The sequence below is a fragment of the Temnothorax curvispinosus genome, unplaced genomic scaffold (genome assembly GCF_003070985.1).
Source record: "Temnothorax curvispinosus isolate PA1 unplaced genomic scaffold, ASM307098v1 QBEX01016866.1, whole genome shotgun sequence".
Lineage (NCBI taxonomy): Eukaryota > Metazoa > Arthropoda > Insecta > Hymenoptera > Formicidae > Temnothorax > Temnothorax curvispinosus.
The window spans coordinates 11,349-33,149 of NW_020226646.1; the positions used below are offsets into that span (position 1 = coordinate 11,349).

At 44.1% G+C, this 21,801-nt stretch overlaps 1 protein-coding gene across 1 annotated transcript; it reads left to right on the plus strand.

Annotated features, from left to right (window-relative positions):
• Positions 1-19,143: 19,143 nt before the first annotated feature.
• Positions 19,144-21,017, plus strand: LOC112467083 (putative ATP-dependent RNA helicase DHX57). Its single transcript, XM_025035549.1, has 3 exons — positions 19,144-19,222; positions 19,911-20,411; positions 20,906-21,017. The coding sequence occupies exons 1-3, from the start codon at positions 19,144-19,146 to the stop codon at positions 20,956-20,958; spliced, it is 633 nt and encodes a 210-aa protein (XP_024891317.1). The 3' UTR covers positions 20,959-21,017.
• Positions 21,018-21,801: the final 784 nt, after the last annotated feature.

The window sequence follows — 21,801 nt, forward strand, 5'->3', positions numbered from 1 at the left end:
TTATTTTCAACGTCTTTGCGAGAGAGTTGAATCAATTAAAATGTATTCTAGATATATTTTCTATTTTAAAAATATATTCTATCTAGAGAAAATATATATATTTAATTATATATTTTTAAAATATATTTTAGATATATTTTTTATTCACATAAACACATAAAAGCTCTCATACGCACGGTGCGACCTTTATATCTGGTTCTATTTCTTGAAAAAGGGAGCAAAATTTGTATGCTAAATGAGATACCATTCTATAGAAATTTTTCCATCTTTTTCAAATCTATTATTTGACACTTTGAGTGACCCTTCATTTTCTTTTCCGCATGATTGTAAGCGCGACGAAATCCACGCAGTGACTAAATCTGTCCTCAATTTGCATGCAAAAGTGCTTTAATTTTGCCTGGAAATATGAACGAGAATGTCTGGAAATTAGGGAATTCTCCGAGAGATTTTTTCGCGCCCCTTTCACGTGTGGATATATAGCCAATAACTACTTACGCAGAGCTGTAATATTACATTTACACAAATTTAGACGAAATCACGGCAGTACACCGGCGGTGATATTTCTGCTATTACTCGCGGTTCGGTCCCCTTCATTCCGCACGGCAATAACTGAAAGCTCCGCGTGCGGAAACTCGGCCTTTTGTTATACATTATTACGCAACTGTTTCTGTACGGCGCGGGGTATCCGGTGAATACACATTTTTCGGACATTAAAACGCTGCGTGTATCTACGTTTGTGTATAACGGCACAAATAATGACAATATTTATTAATATCGTCGTTATTTATGCGCTGTATATACGAAACGCATGTTTTACGCGAAAGGTATAACAACAGGATCGCGATTGTACCGCCAGAAATCGTGATGCAGCTTCGCTGGATTTCTGCCGTTGATCTGCCATTATATTTCGTTAATAAATTTGGTTAGATTTTTCGAACCCGAAATTATTTTATGCGATAAAGATCAAGATTCTATTTGCTATTATTGTAATCGACGAGATCGACGAGGCTTGCGTATAGAAACGCGAAAAAGAAAATCGATTTTTGACCGACATATCTGCAAGTGGACGTCTATCAATGTATATCTCTGATAGTTATACATAGTTTGCTTGTTATGAAGAAAACATCAGGCATTGATCCATCAGAGATCCGTTTCATCAAATCGCTGTTATCATAACGAAATCGCGAGGCGATGCGAGTTTAAGGGGTGCTTCGTCGCGGCTACAAATTTGAGTTGACCGAACTAGAATTTTTGAGGAGAGTCGATGGAGGGTTGGAGAAAGCGAAGAAAAGGAGGGAAACGGAGGAAAAAGGAGAAAGAGAACATCACGCAGATGCGGCGTTCGAAAGGGCGCGAGGGAGAAAGAGCGAGAAAAAGAGAGAGAGAGAGAGACAAAAAGAGAGAAGGCGGGAGAAGAACAGAGGGTGTGCGTATTTGAGGATCGAAGAGGGACGGAGATAAACTGCGGGGGGTCTGAGGGAGACGCGGGGGTGGCGTAGGAACGACGGGGAAGAGGGAAAAGGACGAGGAAGAGAGAGAGAGACAGCGAGAGAGAAGGACAGAGAGACGTGGATAGAGGAGAGAGCGAGAGAGAGAGAAAGAGAGAGAGGGCGAGTGGGATAGTGCACGGATGGGTCTCCGGTTGCCATGGCGACCATCGTAGCCTAAAGCTATGCTTTTATTGATTCCAAGCCGCAAACAATGTGCAGGAGTGGATGTTTCGCTCTGTTCTCTCTCTATCCGTCTGGATAGTGAGGTATTAACGCACCCCGAAATACCGATACCCATGGGCACGTGCCCCAGAAAAGCGGGGCCGTCTCGTCCCCCCCCCCCCCCCCCCCGCGCTTTCCTTCCCCCTCCTTCCCCTCCTCACCACCGGTTTTCCCCCCCGTTCCGTCCCCCTTTCCTCCCTCCCTCCCTCCCGCCCTCGTCCCGCACGGAGTGCCCTGCGATTAATTCAGCATCAGTCTCTCGATATGCACAGTTCGCCGTTGCATTAAAATACACGCGACTTCAAAGCGCGCCCCGCCGACTATAACGCAACGCGACCCGACGTCAAAGGTTACGTCGGACTGCATCTTCCAGTCCCGCGTTTGCTCCCCCCCCCCCCCCCCCCCCCCCCCCGGTCCCGAATTTTTCGGGGGTGCATCTCGCGTCACCGTGCTCCCCCGTATGCATATAATCGCACCGTGCTCCCCCGCTTATAATCGATCGTAATCGCGATTAATTCTGGTACCGTTCTGGATACCACTTTCACATCTCGACCAACGAAGAAATCTATTTTACATATTAATAATTCCATGTTGAATGTCAGTTAATTAATAGGCCTAGCGCGATATTCGACTGGAGTTGTTTCGCATTTTCGATATGAGATATATTTAATAAAATTGTTGTTAAATTGAAATTTTTTTTACTGGACTACTCTTGTACGTTTTATGTGGTTTATACCGCGTGAACTTATGTAGATAATGTTATCTGGCGTTGAAATATTGGTAAAAAATTATGGGAACTTGGATTCCTGTAACTTTGACGTTAGTTACGACGCGCGCGGGGAACACATGGACATTCAGGAGAGAATTGACAACACAAACTACAGGTAAATCGGTGCGCAGCCGATTGAGACTAACGTCGACAGCTGCGACGAGGCGCAGAGGGAGAAGGAAGAGATCGATTGGAAAACACTCCTTTCTTCCTCACGGAGGCTATCTTTTGAAAATCGAATCAATAACAATGAGCGAAACTAGCCATGCGAAAGTCAGATCGCGATTGAATTTTCTACTCGATTACTGCGAAGAAAAGGACCACCCACCGCGATTTCTCCATGAACGGCTTACCGCCCACGGATGCGTTTTAATCGCGCGATTCCCGGAATGTTAGATCGAGATTAATAAAATTTCAAGTAATGAAATAACCTTAAATAAATTTATCTCTCTTCGGATTTACGTGGAAATTGATTTCTACACAAACCCTCTATTATTACCCGCGTTATTACCACTATCATTTGTAATAATAGATGTAATATATTATCGGAAAGTAGCATGAGGTAGAATTTCCACGATAATCTTCACGTCATTCTCGACATTTTGTCGGATGAAAGAGTTATTAAGTTTTATATAAAATTATTTTTAAATAATATTTAGCGATTGTATTTATTTGATACAAATTGATTTGCAAAAGCCTATAATCTCCGTGATTGATCAAGATTATTTCAGAAATTTGTACGTCATTTTACTTACAAAGTAGGAACGCTATATTTCGCGATATTTAAATGTGAGCTCTAGTGTAATGCAGAAAGCAGAACATTCTGCCGAACGGAGATTCCGTTGTAATTTTAACTACTCATTATCTTCATCCTTCCTCCGAGCGGCAATCTATCTTTGCGAAAATTCCGGTTATCATTGCTCGAGTTTGTTTAAGTTCGGCTAACAACTGCAGTTTCAAACTATTCAATTAGGAGAGATGTAAGGAGCCTTTGATGAGATATTTCCAGTAATCGCGAGCGGAATATAATGCGCGTTCATTTAATCAGCGGATCATTTATGGGTTTTTCCATATTGGATTTCGATTGCTCGACAAACTGATGCGCGCGGGACATGAAACGTCGAGATGTCTATCACTGAGAATCGTTAAAAAAAATCTGTAAAATTGATTCGTGACTAATTAGTCGTGACAGGAAAACAAAGGAAGAAAGCTGAAGCAGAAGGAGGGTTGTAGGGCGTACGAAGTCGTAGTGAAGTCGCTCTTCGATTATCTTCGCGTATCGGCCTTCGCAGACGTGCATTTGCGTGCTTCGCACTCCGGCTTACCTGTTGACTGTCTTACCTCCCGAAGGAACCCAAACCACCGAGAGTATGTTTTGCCAAGAGAACTTCTCTAAAAAAAAATATAGCCGTTCGGAATCGGCGTTAAACTGTAGGTCCCATATACAATATGTATAATCTACGTGCGCAACACATGTATATGCAATCGCTCAAGTCCACAAAAATAACGTTATTAAAATAAGAATCACCAAGGCAGCAGAAAAGCGATTCTCGGTCGCCTTGGTGATTCTTATTTTAATAACGGTATTTTTGTGGACTTGAGCGATTGCATATACATGTGTTGCACACGTAGATTGTACATATTGTATATAGGATCTGCAGTTTAACGCCGATTTCGAACGGCTATATTTTTTTAGAGAAGTTTCTCTTGGCATAACCTACTCTCGGTGGTTTGCCATTGCCTTCCGAGAGGAGAACGAGCAAATATAATTTTTCTAGCTCTACCGGGAATCGAACCCGGGACCTTTGGCTCATTAGACCAGTGCGCTGTCTACTAGGCCACGCTCGTCCTCTGCTTGCTGTTGAACTGGGATCGGGGTCCGTCGCTCGACGTTCAATATTTGTTTTCAACGTCGCGCGCCATTCGACGATAATATTTCTTTTTTTTTTTTCGCCCGAGAAAAATATCGCGCTGGTTAGCGCGGTCGGCATTGTTTTGCGCGCGCTTTCGCATGCGCGTCCATGTGCGCGTCCCTTTTTCCCTCCTCTGCCCTCCACGCTCCCCTCGGTTTTTTTTTATTTTCGCGGCAATCGCTCGATCACAGGCGTGTCGCATTCTGACGCATGAAAATGGCCCAAAGGGATGCGCCAGCCATGATCGATGCTCCATCCGATCGGAGTCTACCGAAACTGCCCGTCAAATAATATATTCATAGCTTCCGGATGGTTGAACGCGACTCTCGGAAACCACCCCCGCGACCCCACAATCGCGTCTACTCTCTCTCCGGTCTCCCCCCGACCACCCCGCTCTCTCTCGTCCGCTCTCTCGTTCTCGACTCCCCCCCTTTGGTTCGTCCCCCTCCCCCCCATCCCTCCTGCTCGTCCCCCCCCGCAATGCGCAGTCCATCCGCACGCAAATCGACTGTCGAATAATTATCGAAAATACACGCGCGGCCGGCTCGCGGCGCTTTTTTTTCCACCCCCGTTCTGTCCTCTGCCTCGCGGACATACGATTAACTCTTTGAGCTTTGCCGATATGCCGCTCGAAATATCGCTTGTGTTATCTGGAGCTTTTCACGCGCCATTGCCCCATTCCGTTCGATCTCGCATGTCCGCGTAAGGCCGCGTGCACATCGGCCCGGCGCGATTAACGGCGATTATTTTCCGGGTGACATTCCGACGCGCGGGTATTTTCAGAATCGAGCAACCTCTCGCTGTCGAGCTAATCTCTTCTACGTTGTGTCGCGATCACACCTGGCGAACAATTTTCAGGTTGAGTGAAAACAGTAATCGACCTTGTATACAGCGTCTGTTCGAGCATCTTGAATTTTTTTTCACGTACTTATCACGTGAACTTATTGTTACAGATGCAAAGCTATCTATAACAGTAAACCGGATTTGTAAAGCGTACGAGTCAGATTGGTTTGTCATTTACCGATGTGCACGCGACCCTGCATTCCGACGAGGATCGCGGGACGCGCTTGTAACTTCGATTCGCTTCGGATTCGAGGGTTCGCGCAAATTGTGTCCTCGGAGCGCTAATTGGGCTCGTTAATGCGTTCTGTTGATGTACATCGGGTATCGATAACGGGCCGCGCTCGGTGCGCCGACACCGGATGATAACTTATCGAGGAGGAGCGCGGGGTCGCGAAATCTGCAGTGTTAATGTTTGATTGCGCTCGATATATTTATGCAGCTGCAGGAGAGGTAGAAATATTTTCAGGGAGAGCCGCGCAGAGAAAAGCAAACGATGAGATACGTCGCGCGATTCATCTTCATACGCGTGTTCCTTGCGATAATCAGGCTGTCTTCTCGTCGTCGAGGAAAATGCAGAGAGAGAAGAGGGAGAGAAGAGAAAGAGAGAGAGCAGAGAGAGAGAGAGAGAGAGAGAGAGAGAGAGAGAGGAGAAAGAGAGAGGATGAGAGCGTTCCCTTATAGTCTGTGGCAATTTCTCTCACCGACAGCGTGATTGCAGACGACCAAGGCGATTTTCCGCATTTCCTCCCCGATTTTCGTGCTCCGCGATTTTCGCGCTCTCCGCTTTCTTGCCTTTCTCTCTCTTCCGCTCGGAATCGTGCATCGGATGAAAAAAAGGGTCAAAGATTTCCTTCTCAATTCTTGCTCTGCCTTCGTTAGCCCGATCGACCGTACGCGAGTCGCGACCGATCGAGAGGAGAAATGAAGGAGAAAAAAAAATAGAAGAGAGATAACATCTAAACGAAGGCTCATGCGAAGAAGGAATGCGAGTCGCAAAGAGATAGTAGAAAATTTTAAATAAGAAAGACGCACGGAGAAAATGGAAAAATTAAATTGAGTAAAAATTGTAATTATTATAGAATTAAATATTTATTTATTTATTTAATTTCACGTAATACTTTAAGATTTAATTTTTTCATTAAATATCTCTTTTTATTTAAATATCCATTTCACATTAAATATATCTTCTTGATTTATATAATCTCTCATTGTCTTTAAGCTTAGTTTTACGTCGAAGCATTATTTTAACTTTTTCAATCGTTGATATTTGGTTCGACTCGCGGAATCGTCCAAAAAGATCTGATTATTTCGAGCCGCGTTACATATTAATCACTCGCTCGCTACTTTCGTGCGATCAATCCGGTCCATGGATTCAACTACACTCGTGGCTAATTAAACAACACCTAGCTGTACGTGTCGCAATCGGTCACAAACATTCGCATTAATCTACGTGACGGGCCGCATAATTCCATCCGGATTATTCCCAGCGTGTTAAATGATAGAAATATCGTTATACTCCGCACCCGCTCTCGCTCTCTTCTCTTCTCTCTCCTCTCTCCCTTTCTCTCTCTCTCTCTCTCTCTCTCTCTCTCTCTTTCACACACACTCACTCACTTCCTTTTTTCCGTTAAACACACGTAAGGGGGCGAGACACGCGGGAATGGGGTAAAGCTGTAAAGCGTCCTCCCGCGCTCTTTTACCCGTTCTCTCTCTCCCGTTCTTTCTCGCGGCACATTACGCGTGCTGCGTCTCTGTCCGGCCGCGGCGGCGGCGGCGGCGGCAGGGGAAACCTAAGTGCAAAATTATTTTAAAAATATTTTCTTAACCGCGTTAAGAGCCTGAAAGCTGACCCGGCGCCTCGCGTGTGCAGGGCCTACCCGGGGCAAAAAGAATTGGAAATGCCGCATGGCGGTTTTTCGACTTGCCGCGGTTTTTAGACCCTTCTTCCTTCTCCGTGCGATGATGACGTCTTCGTGTGCGTGTAATATACGTGTTGCCTCCCCCCCCCTCCCCGAGTGACCGCCTTAAGTGTGATCTTCGACAACGGTTATCCTCATGGACGATAGAAGTATCATTATGCACTTCCTTTCCTCGATAGCGGAAGAGGTGAGCATATCCGTCTCCCGTTATTGCTGCCCAATAACGGAGGATGGATAATGTCGGCCTTTTCTGCGAGCTATCGTGATGATAAAGCAACGTAAACGAGTCATCAAAGGAAGGATAATGATATTTTATTAAGGAAGAGCATAATGATATTTTACTGTTCAGTTTTTCGTTGACGATCCCACTGGTCGAACCAAATATCAATAACTGAGAGAGTTAAAATAATGCTTTAACATAAACTGAACTTAGAATTAAGATTAGATGAAGATGATGAAGGAAATATTTACACGCTTTGCATATTTTTAACATTTTATCAAACTGTAATTATAATTTGCACATAATATATCTTTCTAGAGGAATTTAATGTTTTTGCTTGGCGAATATCATTTAATTATATATTTAAATTCTATTTTTGTATTTCGCGCGTCTGCCCGATTTTTCACGAAGAATCTCACGAAAGGGTTAAGAAAGTAAAATGCGAATTAAGATTGCAGCGTGGAACGGACGAACGTTGGACTGATTTTCGAAGAGACTGAAGATACGAGCGCTAATTGTATACGAGAGTACATCGCGGTTTTCTGTCTCATCGCATTTCCCCGCGCAATTTTACGTACTTCGCCGCGTAAATCCGGCGACAATTACTTGGGAAATACCGGGAAAATTTACATACATTATTTGCTATAATAAGTGACTTTTCCATTAGGCGAGAAGTAGATTTTGGCGCGCGTGCACAGCTTTACATTTTACAGTATTACCTATACGTCCTTTACACACCTTTTCCATCCCATGTACTTTTAAACCATCCCCTCCCTCACCGTTCGCCGCCGCGCCGTACCACTTCGATGCTTTTTACGCGGTGCTTTTCTCTTATTTTGAACCTCTCCGTTGGCCTGGCCAAGAGTTTCCAGTCAGCGTTACGTAGAAAACGTTGAACTTGTTCGAGGAGCTTTTTCTCTCCCGGAAAAGAAGTGGCGCGGAGCGAGGAATGAACGGAAAATGTCAAACAAATTTATTGGGCCTTCGTGACACGGAAACTCGCGACGCGGATGCTTCTGTCGTCATTTCATCGAAAATAATCGGCGATGTTAATTGCCAAGTGCGAAAGTTGACATTTGAGAGCTGTTCGTAAGTTATTATTAGTTCTTTGTCATTAAGCTCCACCATCTCTATAAAATTTAAAATGATAAAAAATTATTTATATAACGGCATGTATATTTAATATTATATATAATTATAATTATATATATAAAAAATAAGAATTGTATATAAATTCATAATATCTATTTTGCGGACATGAAATTATATTAAGGTCTACAATAATCTTAAAGTTCTACAATCCAAGAAATATTATAGGATATTTTTCAATTTGTGTGATATTTTTATTAAAAAATCGCGGTCATTCACGTAAGAAAAAAATTAAAAGCCCGTCGGAAATGTCGATACGGCGCCGATTAAACGTCATGAATTTTCATTAAGCGTTACTGTTTCAATATATTTTTCCAGCCGAGAGGGAGAAATTCTCATTTTCTCTCACGCACACACATCCATCGGCCGGTCTACTCAGCCTGATCAAAATATCTCCATCGAATACTTAATTACTTCGATCTCACTATCTTGTAGATGGCTTGCTCTAACAGCCATGTACATTATATACAAGGAAGACTTATGATGGGGTTCCAATTTGCCGCGGGGCGCCGTCAGGCTGCGTTTAACAACTTTTTAATGGAGGCTTGGCGACCATCGTCAGCCCCGGTCGCCAACGTTGAAACGTTAATTCTAACGGGTGTCATCCTGAAAAATAAGTTATTCCGTGAATGGAGAGAACGCGTTTTTCCCGTTGTTCTGTCCGGTCGAAAGAAACACACGAGAACGTCGTCGAATTAAAATGCCCCAGAAAACTTGTACCGTCGCGTCGTCGACGCCGTTAATCGCGATGCAAAAGAGATGCGAGCGCAAACGCGACATGTTAAAGCGTTTACGAGTTTCTAAGTAAATCGATCGATCTTGTGTGCTGCATCCGCTTAATCTATTCAAATAGTTCATGAAATAATTCTGTTGGAGATGTATTGCATTTATTGTTTCGTTATTAATATTAATTTCTAAAAATAATGTAAAAATGTTATAATAAAAAGGTATTAATTTGATGTAAATTTTAGCTAGTTTTTTAAATCGATTATTCAATACGCTCGCTGCTGTGTAAAAAATTTATAAAGATGGCCTATTTGTAATGATAAATATGCTAACATATAATAATTATTATATTACAACATATAGGAAACTAGGATAGAAAAATATTGTTGTAGCAATTTGATTGTTTTTTCGACGGCCGTGCGTTCCGACAGAAATCGGTGATGAGCGGATTAGCAAACGTATTAACGGTTAATAAGAGAGGCGCCTAATTAATCAACGTACTTTCCAGTAACGCGGCGAGAGGGACGTCGGGCGAGGTAAAAAAAAAGGCAGAAACGTAGAAGAGGGGTAGGAGAGGGAGAGGGCGGGGGGAGGTGGAAATTGCTTAACTATAATACCCCGGCGAAATTCGCGATAATAGTAATTAACCGGCGCACGGATCTCCGGAGTTACCGGTTCGTAGCTGGTGCGTCCACGATTTGCACGCGCGTCGAACGGCGAGGGATCGATTTTTCGCGCGCGTGCACGCATCCGGACGCGCGCGCTAAACTTTCTCGCACGCACGTACGCACGCACACTCACGCACGACCCACACACCGCGGTCGCACGATGTGTGATACGCGTGCACGCGGCGTACGTATACGCGCAGCACGTGCGTATATGTGTGCGGACATACACATACACACGTGCACGTTTCACCCGAGCCATCGCTCTGAGCCCTCGCAGAATCTCGCCCAACCCCGGCTCTCTCTCGTCCTCCCCCCTACCTCCCCCGCCCCCCGACAATTCTCCATCCCCCTGATAAGCGTCCGCGCTCCCCCGTGCCCCTGCCATCCCTCTCGCTCAGCCGCCCGCGACCCTCTCATCGTCTCGTCTCCCTCCCAACCCCGAAGCCGTCCTCATCCCTGACACGAACGTCCCCCTCGCCTCGTCTCCTCCTCTCCTCGTCATCCCGCTCACCCCCCCGTTTCGTCCCTCTTGCCCTCGCCCACCTTCACCGCCGTTCTCCACCTAACCTAGCGCAGCATCCGCGTTCTGGAGCTGCTCTCGCAGCTCTCGTAATCGCATTTGACGTCGCTACGTTTTTGTTTCAGAGCAGTACGTGACGCTTCCGCCCGTGAGGGCTCTTGGCAAAACACGCGAGGGAGGAAAAAAGAAGAAGACGCCGATGGAGAGGGAGAGAAATAATGTGTATGTCTGTGCGTGTATGTATGTGCGAGATAGATAGCGAGACAGATAGTGGAAGCGAGAGAGAAAGAGCGAGAGAGCAAGTAAGGAGGAGGGCACGAAAACGACGAGAGAAGAACGGACGCGCGAACGTCCGGAGAAGGATAGCGGGGTAGGTCGGGGGTGCACATCGAGGATCGAGAGATCGAATAGGAGGTCGGCCCCTTGATCATCTCTCGGCTCGGACGAGGAGGACGACGACGGGAAGGACGAAGTAGCCGAGAAAGGAACTCTCTCTCCTCTGCTGTTTTTTAAGCGTCGTAATTTTTGCCGATATTTCTTGGCATCGTTTATTCCCTTTGCTAGCCGCGCCATCGCGGGTCCCGCGTTCTCTCTCTCTCTCTCTCTCTCTCTCTCTCTCTCTCAAAACTGATTCTACATCCGAGACGAGAAGTGCTTGATGATGGAAAGCTCTCCGTGGAATCCGGGGCCCCCCTTATCGTTCCCTACAAAGGACCGACACGGAACAGGACCGCCTGAAATCAACAGTAATGAAGATCGATTAAATTCACATTAATGAGGATCGCGATGTCGCGAAACGTCGCCCGATACCGATGTTGAATTATTTCTGCAAATAAGACTTATATTACAATATACATATGTGCATGTAGGTATTCCAAATGTATTTGGAATATATTCGTTTTTTTAACTGCCAATGCGAAAAGTGGCGCTTGTTCTAACATAAGTAGATAACAAATTTGGCGCTCCAAGTTAATTGTATTGTTAGTAGAAATTTATATAAAATACACTTTTTTATCAATTTTTCACTTTAGTAATACTGATTGCAAACTAATTTTAACGTTTATAAGTAAAAAGGATATTCAACAGCACTCTGTATATAATTCGGGAATTTGACACCGAGGTCCGTCGAACCAAGATAATTCTTCCTACGAACGTATTTATTAAAATTATTCGCGTTTCGCTAAACTTCGCGCCGGCTGTGCAGAAACGCGGTAAAGAAGCTCTTCCGAAGCGATTAAGCAAAATCATGCACCTCTGGAAAAAAAGAGGAGACCCGGCAATCAACCGATCGCACCTACGACCGCTTTACACGTGACAGATACGGGGTAACGTTTAAATCGGACAAAAGTCTCCCTTACACACAAGTCGGCCGACACGTGCTTGCCAATTTGTCGGCCGCACGTGTCACCGGCGAAACCACGTCAAAATATTGCACTCGATCTGAATAGGCCAATTATTAGGTTGCGTAACCCAAAACACGCCCACGCTTCGCGCGGCGGAGATCTTCTTGAAGTGGGGCATTGTTTTGGTTTCGAAATTTCACGCGAATTTCCCCATAATCGTGCCGCGAAATTCCGAGCGTTTCCGCGCACTTTCTTAAGCGAGATATCCTGCTTAAGAATGCACCTTCCTGCGCGAATTTCGCCTCGTTCTCGCTAGCTGCGAGATGTCTCTGTGTGATTTCGCGGAACGAGGATGGCGATGACGCGGATCCGGGCGAAGTGTGCAACGCCAACGAAATTCGAAGTCGCGGCCTTTGTCGGGCGTCGCTACAAAGGGGAGAGTTTCGCGCCGGTAGCTTGGCAATTCCGCCTCTTTCAATTCCTCCAAAACAGAACGCCCACGGCGCGTGTCGACACTTTCGAAGGCCGTAATTTTCTCGACAGCGCTTAAAACTCAGGCAAAGCGGGCCAATTCAAGACCGGACCAAGGCCCCTTTGAGGTTTCTATCATTGTTGGCGCAATAATTCGCTTTAACGGCCTCGTTCCCGCCCGTTCCCATGGCTCGCGGTTCACTTCCTCCACTGTGTTTATTGACGCTCTCTTTTGTTTGCCACACAATGTTTGCAACAAGTCCACGCATTTCGGCAATTACGAAGAATACGCGAATAGACCGTGAAAAAAGAAACGAACATTAATGTTTTATCTTAACATTTTTTAATCATAATGCTTGCATTTATTTTATTTGCTATTAAACAATTAATTTTTTATTCCTCGTGTGAACGTTAAACTGTTTTTCGTAATAGCTGATTTAAATTTTTCGGTTATTTTAATTTTTACAAGTTTTTAAGACGACCTATATTCTATTATAAAAGCTGATCAAATTTTGTCAATATTCGATTTTCAACTTGTAATCCTTTTATTCGAGATATCGAGAAAAAGATTTTTAACGCAAATGGAAAAAGACAACATAGCTTTCGTGACGAAAAAATTTTATGTAAAGTGCTCCCTAACGTTTTTATCAAATTTCAAAAAAATATTGATAAACTTAAATACACACACACACACACACACACACACACACACACACAATTTTTCTCCTTTTATTGTTTTTCTTCGCAAGTTTTGACTTTCAACTCGTCGCATTAGTTCTAAAGTTTTAATTAAAATTTTAGAAAAACCTATATTGAAATCAAATAAAGTTTTATTTACGGTACAAGTTTTATTTTAAACTACATGTCAAATTTCTCAAAATATTTAATGTTAAAAAACTCTTTATAGTACGATTTCAATTTTTATATTTATATTTTTGTAAGAGAGAAGATCACTTTTGAATAAATATAGAAAGTAATTAATATGACAATAAGAATATTGTTCGCGTTTGAAAAAAAATATATACGTATGTTTATATATTATAATGCAATGTAATGATTATAATTATTTGTCGTAGTGTATGTGAGATGAGAGCAGAGAGCAGGGAAAGATGGACGGAGGTAAAGTATTCGATAATTTCATCCCTTCATAATGCAGGCGTGCATCTCGTTGCACGCGAATGATCGGCTTCGGCGCCGGCTACGAATTCCACGTGGATTTCTATGTAACGTCAAACCACTGTTTGTATACGACCGCCGTCTGATCGATCTAATTCGCAAAGGGTAGATGATCGAGATTAGATTTTATGGAGCGCCAGCCTCGTCGCACGGACCATATGCATGCTATACTTTGTAAGGGTAGTTTGGCGGCACCCCGATGACTTGCAAGTAGAATTAAAAATGAAGGACGTCGGTTCCGGACGCGAGCACAGTTCATTAATAAATTTTTAAGTCGCACAGTGCTTGGCCGACGGACGTAGTTCGTCTGAAAAGAGAAGAGAAGAGAAGAGAGAAGAATTAGAGACAGAAAAATAGTAAATTTGAATTTTCGGAAATAAACATCGAGTAAACTCATTCAAAAGTTTATGATTTACGTCTTTGTACGTGAAAAAAATGTAACGTACATATATTATACTATTGATCGGTCGCACATATTGTATATCGCATAGATATGCGTAAAGATATTCTATTTTCACCTTGACGATCAGAATATTATATTATATCTTTTTTTCAATCTTACGCTATTAATTTCTCCGTACAGTTAATTGCGCAGCAGCGAAGCTGCGACGGCGATAAATAATTAAAAAAATAATATAGATACCGTGGACACATTATTTATGCTTGATGAAACAGTCTTGTTGATCGCTGTTTGAAATCGGATACCAGTGGCAATCGTGGTCTTTGCCCATATGGGAAAACCGCCCACTAATGTCAAATGGAGCACATGTGCACACGTACATATACATATACCTATGTACAATTACAAAAGTGTACTTGGTTATATATGTACGTATATATAATTATGTCACACAATATTTGTATAATACATATATATATTTTTTTTGTACATTTCCAGAAAAATGCTATGTTATTGTCGGCTCATGGAAAACTGTAATCACAGATATAAAATATAACAACATATAAAAGCGTGACGAATGTAAAATTCATTATAATAAATTTACAACATTTTTTGCATATGTTACATTTTTAGCGGCGCGCGTGCGATAAGTCGCGAACCGGAGGAAATATGCGCCACTTCATTTCTGACATTTTAATTTTTGTTAATACTCGAATGACGGAGTTACGCAAATTGGTATAATGACATTATGTAAATGATAATAAGAATATAGGTGTTGCGTGAAAAAATTGTGTATAAAAAATATGATTAGAAGCTGGAGCATAATTGCGAATAAACAGCAATACATATTTTAATATTCCGATAGTGAAACACTTTTATGATATTTTATTCCATTATAATATAAATTATAAATCGCAAATTTATTTTGAAATTCTTAGTATTTTATTGAGAGTTATTTAATTAATTATTAAGGACTGATATAATTCGGTTTTGGATGTCAAGCTGAAGATAAATAGCAAATATTTACAAGTTATGCAATAAGATCATTTTAATAGCGGATTTTGATGTTAGTAACTAATTAAATATTTTTCCTTTTTTACTCAAAGGAGGACATAAAATAAAATTTAGTTTTCCCTATAATTTCTACATTTTGATTGCAAATGATAATACAATCCAAGTTTTACTGTAAAAAATTATTTTTTTCTGCTGCAACTATTCGCATTTTTTAAAGAACATTTTATTAATTTCTTCCCTCCTTTCTACAATTCAAGAATTTCGCGCCAGGCATGATATCTGCTCCAGGATTCATGAAACTATGACAAACGTTGCTGAAAACAGACGAGAATCGCTGTCAGAGTTATCGGAGAATAAAACGTTCCCTATTATATTTCGTTCTGAAGTTTGATATCGTTCCTTACAGGGTAGTTTATTCGCGGCTAGTGTGACAGATTTCGACCACGCCCTGCCGATATGGTACCCCCTTGCCCAGCTACCCTTGGATCCACACATCGAAAAATTGCCGGCTTTGATCCGTACGCGACGACTTTTCTGGCACCGCATGTTTCCGTCGCGTTTTCATTGAATACCTTTAACAAGGGCGCCCAAACCTAGGTATGATGTATCATTAGTTAAAAGAAATACTAGATTATCGGAGACACATACATGTAATTGTATAAATAAAAATTGGATAGAAAGTGCAATATCTATTAATTATACACCTTTGTTTTTCATTCGTAATCTTATAACATAACATTTTCGTCAAATGACAGTTTAAAATTACGTCACTACATTTATTCTATATTTGCGTTTAAAAAATTTTAGAATGTTTTAAGTTTTAACTAAATTAAATAGAGAGGGAAAAAACAAAATATTGCTGCATATTGTTGTTCTCAAGCAAGTATATTGAAACTGATATAATATCGATAAGTTTAGGCCTTCAGTTTAGACTTTAATGCAAAAGGCCGATAGAAAAAGTTATTCTCTAAGTTTATTCGTGTCGAAGATGTAAATTGGATTTGCTGCAATTTTTATATCTGTGTCAAATATATTTTTTTCATTTGCAACTGCTTATCTAGCCTTATTATAATTAGACGTAGTAGTAGTAATAATATGAGACATTCAAAAATACTTTTAAACATCCCTGTTTTAGAGTTAAAGAGATTTTTAGAGGATTTTAACCTGTCCGTTCTTTCTTTCCGTGTTTTTTTCCAAATCGCGAAATGGTTGTTTATCTCGGTTTGGCCAAGCTGCGCAATGTCGGTGGCCCAGTTTCCGCGAAGCCAGCAAATTGACTTTTGTCAGTTCAATGAAAACGGTAGCCGGGCCTTTGAAAGCGCGCCGCGCAACTTCCGAGACGCCGACGCTCCGCGAATGAGCTCTCGAAACTTTACATTTCTTCGTCGTGCTCCCTTTTCGCCGCTCCGTTCGATCTCGCGGCGCGGAGAAGAGCTCATCGATCTCCCTCGGCGCGGTCGAGGAAATCCTCTCTCGTTCTCTCGTGGGCCCCCGTCTCGTTGCGCCGGGGGACGCCTCGAGGAGGTCGCAAGGACGAAGGACTCGCGGAAAATCGAAGAGCGAGGAGACGAACGACGCGACGGCTCTCGCGAGCGCGCATATTCCGCCGCGCTCGCGAGAAAAGAAAATGCGCGCCGCAAAGAAAGGCAAGAGAGGAGAGAAAAAAAGCGGAAAAAAGAGGAAAAAAAAGAAAGAAAAAGTAAAACAGACGAGAGTAGAGGAAAGCAGAAACGCACAAAGGCGCGCGCGAGAGACGGTGGGGGGGAGGGGAGGGACTTAAAAATGATATCCACCGGTGAGACAAAGTGAAGGTAGCTCCGGCGCAAAGAAAGCCAGAAATGAAAATGGAAATGCCGACAGCTATGACGATGCAAATCGCGAAGGGACGCCCGCGCCGGAACGAGAATGAGGACGTGGCGAACGCGCAACCAGAATAGATGATCCATGCTGCTCGGCATAATTTGCGCCCCTAAGAGTTTCACGGATATTCCCTTATTAACGACCAGTTTCCTACTAATCTAGAGAGACACACAATTGAATTAAATTTTGGGTCTACGAGAAACGATGCGGGAACTAATATTATTGTATTGATGTCCTATATAAATTTTATCGACTATCATGTCGAGAGTTATCATTAATGTAAGATTTTCAATTTCAGTAACATAAAAATGTATATTAGGAGTCCAAGACCAGAAATACAATAGAAATGACAAACAATTCGGTATCTTTCTCAATAAATAAAAATTTGTTATCGATAGAATTTAGAGGGATTAAAAAAAATGGAATTATAACCGCTATAGCGATCCTGCGGAGATTTACAAAGCCAAATCTGTCAAAACTACGCGAGCTCGGGCGATCTCGACGAAATCTCGAAAAAGGGAGGAAATCAAGAAACGCAATCTACCGCAGCCCAAAGCAAAAAAAAAAAACAAGAAAAACGGAACGTGCAGCGGTGTGAAAGAGTCGGGGAGCCGGAAAGATAGAGAGCGGAGCCCCGAGTCTCCAAATTACAAATCCTCCGAAAAAGCCGGGGCGCGAGATACACAAAGACATTTAGAGCGCCGAGCCGAATGCATCTCACGGCGCAAACGATGCGCCACCGCCGCGCGCGGCGCGGCTATATATACGTGCGGCACGCAGGTGGGTCAGAGGCGTGGGTGTACATTACAATCAAATCCCCGAAAAAGGGGGGGAAAAGAATTAAAAAAGCTATCTGCCGCGAGATAATAAAAACGAAGACGAGAGCAACGTGCACGCGAGAGCGCGCGCGCGCGCGCGCGGAGGAAAAGGGGCGCCGCCGCGAAGAGAGAAAAAGGCAGAAAAAGAGAGAAAGAGAACAGCGCGCGATAGAACGAGAGAGGAGAGAAGAGAGAAAGAGAGACGGAGGGAAAGATAGAGAGATGGGATGAGAGAGACGGATGGAGGCTCGAGGGTGGGAAAGAGACGACGAGGACAGGGGATGGCGAGCAGGATCTCTCCTACGCCATATCCCTCCCAGCGCGCGTATTGGTGACTGGGATGAAGCGTGTGCGTGGTCGGAAAAGCGCTACACGCTGGTGGCCCCGGAAAGAAAATCGCTCGCAGGCTATTTTCTGGAGGAATTTTTATTGGTACGCGCGCCATGTTGGCGGCGGCGGTGGGGTCGCCGCGGGCATCCCGACGACCCCTGCGATTGGCCGTCGCCCGGGCGACGTACCCTCCGTCGGGCCAATCCAGCGCGTCCGCCAGGCTCTTCGCACCCTCGCGTCGCCGAGGGTAGCGGCGGCGGTGACGGCGGCGACGTGCGGGGGCAGAGAACGCGGGCGGGCGGGGGGCCAAAGGGGGAGGGAAGCGCGCGCGGGTGGTAGCGACCGGTTACGAGCAACAAACCCCTACCACAAGCGACGACGACGGCGGCCGAGAGGCAGGCAGGCAGGCAACCCCCTCGTACGCGTACTCTGCTCGCTCACCCCCGCGCGGAGTCACCGGGATAACTGCATTTCGCGGACAGAATCCCACAAGAACTCACGGCGAGCAGTCGCCCCCTCTGACTCGCTCTCCGCTCTTGTCGTCTCCGGGTTTTCCCACCGCGTTGTCCTTCGCAGGAAGGAAGGAAAGAAGGAAGGAAGGAAGAAAGGACGGAAGGGCGCGTCGTGCACGTCGCCTTCGTCGTCCTCGTTTTCGCCGTCGGCGTCGTCATCGTCCTCGTCCTCGTTCTCGTCGCCGTCGTCGTACGTTGTCCCGCGGTGCGCGCCATTTCCTCACACCGAGCCATTTCTCGCCAATTACTCCGATATTCGAATTTTCAAGGCCAGCTGATCGCGAACGCGCGTTCGACGAAACGAAGCCTCTGCCTCCCCCCTCACGGGGGTCCGCGCACCCTTCTAATTGGATCGACGAGATAATCGGATTTGAATCGCGGCCGAATTCCAGATTCGCGTCGATCATCTGCCGCGACTCGTGTGTCCTCCGCGATTCACGAAACCTGGAACGTGGTATCGTGAACTTGTTCTAATTATTCACGTACGTGATACATCCAAGGAGCAATATCGAATGGACTTTCAAATAACGGGCGGTTATCAACGAAGAAGAGCGTGTCTTTGATGTTACACATGTGTCTTCGAATTGGATTTCTTAACTGAACAGTTCTTGAAGAAACCGACGTGGACATCTTCCAAAAGGGCATCACGAAGAGAAGAATACAAGAAACGCGTGTCTACGTTTGTCACAAGTGCATCAGGAACTACAGTTGTTTGAAAAGAGCATAGTTGAAGTATATTCGGACTAATTAATCCTTATTAGTAAATAATCTCCGACGTAGATGTCCATTCTGTTAGATACAAAATGGACCGCCAGTTGGATATGGACTAAGTTGTTACTAGCAGATAAGATTAACTGTTGTGAGAATCCATTGCTGCCTGTAAATTTTTACGAAGATTAATAATACCGTGTCGAAGTTCATTTAATATTGATTATCAAACCTCTGAGAGACGTGTAATTTTGATATTCGAAGATCACTGAGATTGAGCCAGCAGTTGCAACACGGACTAATCTAAATCGATAAGCAATATTTTTCGTAATTATTTGAATCTAATCCTTCAAACTAGTCGATAAATGGATGCTGCATCGATACTAATTACACGATAACAAATACCACAACTTTCAACGATAGTGATATCGAAGGCGCGCGACGCACAAGTGTTTCGAGAAGAATGTTCAAGAAGAGGGAAGTATCTAAAGTCGCCCAACCGGACTATTAATAAAAATATAACAGCGCAAACGAGACATATTCTTCCTTCAAATCGTTGTAACTAACTCGAAGGGTGAACTGTTTTGAAGAATTTAAAAGGTGAACGGCAAGAAGAGTCTTTTTCGCGACTCGCGACCCAGCCCTTCGTTAAAGTCACCATTCGCCGCGGAGGATAACGAATCTCTAGGATAACCACCGGGGCTCTCTCGACGCTTTCTCGGCGCGCCGGTGCTCGGAGGGAGAATAACATAGTGCGTATCCGCAGGGCGGACGCGGCGCGCCCTCATCGTAGACTCGCGTCGGAAGATGTCTTCGTAGGTGGTCGAGTGCTCGCTCAGGTGCTTCAAGCTACGCGCTACCTCGACCAGGTCACCCCGGCATCACCCTGGCTAACGATCTGTCCGGAGGTACCGGGGGTCCCGGTGCGGGCGGCGTCGGTTCCGTCGGTGGTACCTCCGTCGGTGGCGGCGGCGGCGGCGGCGGTGGCGGCGGCGGTTCGTCCCTGCCGACGACCGCCCTCAGCCTCGACCACCAGCAGTTCAACATATTCCCGGCGATCTTCAGCCGTCAGCTCAACTTCTCCGCGGCGGCGGCTGCCAATTGCGGCCAGAACAAGCTGATGGACGAGCTCAGGCCGAATCTGGGTCTGCTCGGCGTCGGCCTGGTCGAGAACGACAGCTTTCATCTGAATCACAATCAGGAGAAGAGGAAGTGCAGTAGCGCCAGCTCGAATGAGCAGGACTTCGGCCTGTACGGGGTGCATCAGGGCCTCGAGGCGAGCCCGCCGACGCCCGCCGCGACGCCCGGTAGAAGCAGCGTCGGGGCCACCACCACCGTCGGTGAGTATCGCATATCACTTTGCCGAGAACTGTAGTCAAAGTCCATTGCGCATCCTGCGTTATTATTTAAATAAGAAGTAAATTAGCGAGCAATAAGTTTATGGTTTTATCGAAGCGCACTTGTGATTCGAATCAGAAAAAAAATCATGAAATATTAACTCTGAGTAACATCTCTCTTCCACCGCTAACTTCAAAATTACACTGGAAACTTCAGTAACTTCCTTTCGTATTTCATACCATTATTTATTGGTACTGGTTGTTTCTCTTGTTTTTAGCCTACACACACAAATTTATTGCATTATCAAAATTGTATTAAACCTTTGTTCAAAACAATGTATAGTAATCGATTAATAATGTTTTATAATAAAAAGAAGTAAATATTATTTCGACACGCAAATGACGATGTTCTACAAAAGAACGCGATAAAATTAATCTGGAGTCATTCGACACACTTCTGTAACTTTTGAGGTATCGTGCTTTTATATTGTCGTTAGGAAAGAAATGGACATCGTGCCATCTCGAGATAGACGTATTTTCCGCTTGTTGAGCCTCGAGCACGCGTACGCAGTGCAACACGACCAGCCCGAAGTGTTGACAATGGGTCGGGTGGACCAGACATATGGTGGTACCTGTTCTATGGACTATTATTATGTGCTAGTAGGGCTTAAGGGAGCTTAGCACCGAGGGTGCCGCTAATGGGGTGGGCTCGAAATGTCGGGATGTAGCTTGCACGCGTGATGACGAGTCTCGCCGCCCCCGGTTTCGATGATTCGAAAGACTCGGAATCGGGATCGTATGAAAGGGCTCATCTCCGATTTCCTCTCACTTTTCTGCCGATAAATCAGTCGTGACACTCATATTTCATAATGCGCGCCCTTCGATATGTCCGAAATGTCGATATATGCACTTGTTAAATGTGCATATCGCAGAGTTATCGCATTATCTCAAAACAAATGCAGAGACACAGCATAGTTGTCTTCTATTGTACATTGTGACTATAAGTCACCCTCAATTTTAATTAATTAGAATCACTTCAATATTAGGCTCTTATTAATTTCTAAATCGCGACCCAATATTAAACTCATTAAATCTTTAGTAAAGAGATTAGACGTTTTCCACAAGACTGTTACATTTTCAACGACTAAGTTTTGCTAATTAAATTATGTCATCTATAATTATAATAAATTAAATAAATTAATATATGCACTTTGTATACACACACTTTGCAATAAGTTCTTAATGCATATTCTCATTTCCGTGCAAAGGCTATATGGCATTCGATAAATATGGAGTTCAACAGGTCGGTCGCAACGGCGATTAGGGTTTTTTCGGCCTTATTATATCCGAAAATGAATTTCGCGCGGCGGCACCTCGATCCGCAAGCGGCGAT